This window comes from Protobothrops mucrosquamatus, unplaced genomic scaffold (assembly GCF_001527695.2).
Source record: "Protobothrops mucrosquamatus isolate PMUCROS unplaced genomic scaffold, P.Mucros_1.0 scaffold2327, whole genome shotgun sequence".
NCBI classification, from domain to species: Eukaryota; Metazoa; Chordata; class Lepidosauria; order Squamata; family Viperidae; genus Protobothrops; species Protobothrops mucrosquamatus.
In genome coordinates, this window is record NW_015388410.1 from 120,838 (window position 1) to 126,540 (window position 5,703).

At 39.6% G+C, this 5,703-nt stretch overlaps 1 protein-coding gene across 1 annotated transcript in view; it reads left to right on the forward strand.

The window, feature by feature from the left end:
- The window catches only part of LOC107295382 (vomeronasal type-2 receptor 26-like), an 11,994-nt gene that overhangs the window by 1,656 nt on the left and 4,635 nt on the right, over nt 1–5,703 (forward strand). The window contains exon 3 of the mRNA XM_015824697.1: nt 464–1,315. Within this exon, the coding sequence (XP_015680183.1) occupies nt 464–1,315 (852 nt within the window). The remainder of the gene's footprint in view (nt 1–463; nt 1,316–5,703) is intronic.

Sequence of the window (5,703 nt, forward strand, 5' to 3'; positions counted from 1 at the left end):
ACCAAAACTGGATGCAGTATTCCAAGTGTGGCCTTACCAAGCCATCGTAAATGGTATTAACACTTCATGTGATCATGATTCTATCCCTCTGTTAATGCAGCCTAGCACTGTGTTGGCCTTTCTACAGCACACTACTGGCTCATATTTAAGTGATTGTCCACTAGGACTCTGAGATCCCTCTCACAGTTACTACTATTGAGCGAGGTACCCCTTATACTATACCTGTACATTTGGTTTTTCTTGCCTAAATGTAGAACCTTACAATAGGTTGACCCCTTCTTCTTTAATTCTTGTCAACCTCAGTATATAGAGGGAGATCTTGGTTGATATTTCCAAATAAAGACAACTACTTGCATAATGTTTCAGTTTATAAGCTCAAGGGCACCCAGAGACTCAAATGAATGTACACATTTTCAGAGGTTCACTTAGACCTTCGCATTCACATATGTTTGTCTTCCTGCAGTTGACCTATGGGTCTGCTCCAGCCATGGATAAAGAGACTCAAGCAGTTTTCTTCCAACAAATGTTTCCAGATGAAGCCCATGAACATAAGGGCCTCATGCAGCTATTGAAATACTTAAGATGGATCTGGGTTGGAATTCTTGTAGCAAAGGATAAGAAAGGAGAGAAATTTGTCCAAGAGGTGGTCCCCACCTTTTCAGAGTATGGCATCTGCACTGAGTTCATAGCAGAGTTACCAAATTTAGATTTCTATAATGATTTTACAGATACCATGGATGAAGGACTAAAGATGTACCATGTTCTCATGAACAGCACAGCCAATGTGATAATTGTATATGGTCACATTTCCACTATGACATTTCTGAGAAGTTTCCTCCGGTTTTCAGAAGTGGAGGATATACCAAAGAAGCCAAAGATCTGGCTTATAAATGCTCAGACAGATTATACTTCAATGTCCCTTCATAACACTTGGGACGTCCATTTCCTACATGGTGCTTTATCCTTTGCAGTTCACACAAAAGAGCTCCAAGACTTCCAGGAATTTCTTCACAATCTAAGTCCAAACAATGATCATCATGATCACTTTCGGAAAGATTTTTGGGAACAGGCATTTGGTTGTTTCTTCCCTAATTCAAAAGCAGAGGTGTCTGAGACAACTTGTACTGGACAGGAGAGACTTGAGACCCTTCCTACATCTGTATTTGAAACGCGCATCAGTGGCCAGAGTTACAATATTTACAATGCAATCTATGCTGTGGCACATGCTTTGCAATCTCTGTATTCATCCAAATCCAGGGAAACATCAATAATGAAAAAAGGAAGGAAACAGTTTCACAATCAAATGTGGTGGCAGGTAAGAAACCATCATATCTGTTGTTTCAAGATCTGTCCATAAACTTTAACAAACAATATTCTTTGGGGCAATTGACCTTAGATCTAAAATTGAGATGTAGTATTGCATTAACCATTTGAAATACATAGAATATGTTTCTGTCCATGAAATTAGAATCAGAATCAGAATAGAGCTTGAAGGAACCTGGAGGTCTTCTAGTCCAGCCCTCTGCTCAAGCAAAACTTCCTATGCCATTTCAGACAAGTGACTGTCCAGGCTCTTCTTAGAAATCTCCAGTGATGAAGTACCTACAACTTCTCAAGACAAGCTTTCCACTGGTTAATTGTCCTTGCTTTTAGGAAGTTTCTCCTTAATTCCAATTTGCTTCTCTCCTTGATTTGTTTCCATCCACGGTTTCTTGTCCTGTTCTCTTGTGCTTTGGAAAATAAGAGCATCCCCTCCTCTTTGTGGCAGCCTCTTAAATACTGGAAGACAGCTATCTTGTCCTTCTTTTCTCTAGACTAGCCAAACCCAAATCCTGCAACCGTTCTTCAGATGTTTTAATTTCCAGGCCTTTAATCATCTTATTTGCTCTTCTTTGTATTAACTGCCTATTAAGCCCAAAACTGCTTGGTAACACATGATGATTCTTCCAAGCTGGTTTCTTTATTCTTTCACACCTATAGACAAAACCTTGCAGAACTCAGCACTCTACTCTATGTATCTACAATCTATCCTGTGAACTATAAGAGAGGATTATGGTCATCTTCTTTCTCCCACACATGTGAGTTGCCTTTTACTTGATTACCTGTTTTTGTACTTGCAATACTGCATGCTTTTGAAATGCTGGGTGGGCAGGAGCTCACCCCATCTCACAGAGCCAGGCTCGAACCACCAAAGTCTGGCCAGCAGTTCCAGTGTCATTAAGCCACTGCGAAAAAGCATCCCTTGAAATTGTGTTCTTGTGTAATCCATGTCTGGTAGAGGAAGGACTGGTCATTATATTGTGACATCCTTTCTGAAAAAAAGATTCAGCATGCTGAGATGTTCCCTTTCTATCAGGCATACGGTTCCCACCTCTTCATAGACCAATTGGGAGTCACTTGCATTTCACCACCCACATATTCAGGGCAACACATGCATAATTTTAGAGCAAATGAATGGAAATGAATGAGAACACAGTTCTAGGAGAAACAGAGAAGGGAATCAAGGCTTCTTTAATATCTCAGGGCCTTAATAAAAAAAATATACAAAGGGAAGATTCTATTTTGAGCTTACTTTTTGTGAGAGATATGTACTCCTATTTGATGAAAGAATCATAGATTTCAAAACGGACATTTAAGCCACCAAATCCAACACCTACTTAATGCAGAATTTCAAATTGCAGCAGCTTTTACAGATGTTGATTCTGCCTTTACTTGAATGCATCAAATAAAAGAAAAGGCATTGCTCATCAATTCCCATTGCCTAACATCTTCTACTTAGACGTGATTTCTTAGGAAAAATATAGTTTCCTAAAATCATTTTCTACATTAAGTTTTGATTTTACTATCGAAAAGTAGGGGTGCAATAGCTCAGTGGTTAAAGACACTGAACCTGTCAGCTGGAAAGGTGATAGCCTAGGTTTGAGTTCCAAGTGCCACCAAACAGAGTGAGTTCCCGTTACTTGCTCCAGCTCCTGTGCACCTAGCAACTCAAGAGCATGCAAATGTTAGTAGATTAATACTGTAGGTACCACTTCAACAGAAAGCATGCAATTGCAAGTATATTAATAAGTACCTGTTCGGTGGGAAATAACAGCATTCTATGCTCCTTTGATGTATAGCCACAGAAAATGTCTTTGGATAATTCTGGCTCCCTCAGCCAAGAAATGGAGATAAGCACCACACACTAGATTCAGGCACATCTCGACAGGGAAATATGGGTTAGAAAGCATCACCACCAGATGTTGAGCATCACCACCACTATATGTTGAGTGTGGTTGGTCAGCAAGTTACGAATCCAGATGGATTCGTAACTTGCTGACAAACCACACTCAACATATAGTCCTCAATAGAACTGCAACTACATGGAGGCAAGTGTGTAGTAGTGTACCTCAAGGCTCTGTTTTAGGCCCACCACTCTTCAACATCTTCATCAATGATTTGGATGAGTGGATAGATGGGGAACTCATCAAATTTGCAGACGACATCAAGCTGGCAGGAATAGTCAACACTCTAGAAGATAGGCTTAAGATACAGAAGGATCTTGACAGACTTCAGCACTGGGTGTTATCTAACAAAATGAAATTCAACAGTGGAAAAGGTAATGTACAAGTACAGTACAGGTGGTATCTCACTCAATAGTAGTAACTGTGAGATGGATCTTGGAGTGGACAATCACTTAAATATGAGTCAGCAGTGTGCTGCAGCTGCCAAAAAAGTCAACACAGTTCTATGCTGCATTAAACAGAGGGATAAAATCACATGAAGTGTTAATACCACTTTATAAGATCACATGAAGTGTTAATACCACTTTATAATGCCTTGGTTAGGCCACACCTGGAATACTGCATCCAGTTTTGAAGAATGCAGAGAAGAGCAAGAAAGGTGATCAGGGGACTGGAGCATAAAACATATAAAGAACGATTTCTGGAATTGGTTATGTCTAATTTAATAAAAAGAAGAATTAGAAGTGACCAGAAAACAGTGTTCCAATATCTCAGGGGTTGCCACAAAGAAGAGGGAGAACTGGGCTTGTTTGAAATGTTTTCTCGAGTTATTTATTGTGGTCCAGCCAGTGGTGCGATTCAAACATGTGAACAACAGGTTCTCTGTGTGGATGCAGCTTCTGGAAGTCCATTCTGGTCCTGGGCAACAAAAAATTAGCTACCGATTCTGCCAAAGTGGTGCGAACTGACTGAATACCACCACTGGGTCCAGCCTATAAGTCCTCTTATTAGACTGACTCCCCCTCCTGTCCTTCAAGACCATTCCTATGATCTGTACAGGTACAGAGATTTCCCCATTCACAACACATTAGCTGGGGGAGAATGAGCCTGACTGCTTTCGTCTCTTGCTAGCTGGCCAGGAGTTGGCATGTCACGTATTGTAGCCCATTTCTTTAGGAAAGCCATGTTTGAAAGTATATGACACTTACAAAGTGATCCTGAACTCTGTCTGCCTTATCAAAACTTGATATGCTTTTCTCTCTCTTTTGAATATAAGACAATATATTCAAATATATAAGACAAAAACAAGATAAAACATAGTGTAACCAGAAAGTAACTGTAAGATGGATCTAGGAGACGTAGTGGACAATCAGTTAAATATGAGCCAGCAACTGCCAAAAAGGTCAACACAGTTCTAGGCTGCATTATCAGAGAGATAAAATCAATATCACATGAAGTGTTAATACCACTTTATAATGCCTTGGTTAGGTCACACTTGGAATACTGCATCCAGTTTTGGTCACCATGATGTTAAAAAAGATGTTGAGACTCTAGAAAGAGTGCAGAGAAGAGCAAAAAAGATGATCAAGGGACTGGAGCTTAAAACATATAAAGAACAGTTGCTGGAATTGGTTATGTGTAGTTTAATGAAAAAAAGGATTAGGAGTGACCAGATATCAGTGTTCCAATATCTCAGGGGTTCCCACAAAGAAGAGGGAGAACTGGGCTTGTTTGAAATGTTTTCTCGAGTTATTTATTGTGGTCCAGCCAGTGGTGCGATTCAAATATGTAAACAACCGGTTCTCTGTGTGGATGCAGCTTCCGGAAGTCCATTCTGGGCCTGGGCAACAAAAAATTAGCTACCGATTCTGCCAAAGTGGTGCAAACTGGCTGAATACCACCACTGGGTCCAGCCTCTAAGTCCTCTTATTTGACAGACTCCCCCTCCTGTCCTTCAAGACCATTCCTATGATCTGTACAGATACAGAGATTTCCCCATTCACAACACAATAGCAAGATAAAACATAGTGTAACCAGAAAGTTGTCTGTCTGTCTTTCTGTCTCTGTGTCTCTCTGCGTCTCTGTGTGTGTGTGTGTGTGTGTGTGTGTGTGTGTGTGTGTGTGTACATACATACATATATAATCTGTAATCACTCTAAATATCCGAGTCCCAGGTGTATTCATTTAAAGGTTATAAGAGACTGTTAAAATGTTGATCTCTGGGATGAAAAAAACTTTTATTTAACACTGAGGTTTCATCAGCACCTTCTGATGTTTTCAAAGTACAAGCCAGCTTACAGACGCTGGTTCGTACTTTGAAAACATCAGCAGGTGCTGACGAAAGCTCAGTGTTAAATAAAAGATTTTTCATCCCAGAGATCAACATTTTAACAGTCTCTTATAATCTTTTAAAATACATATATATATATATATATATATATATATATATATATATATATATATATATATATATATATAT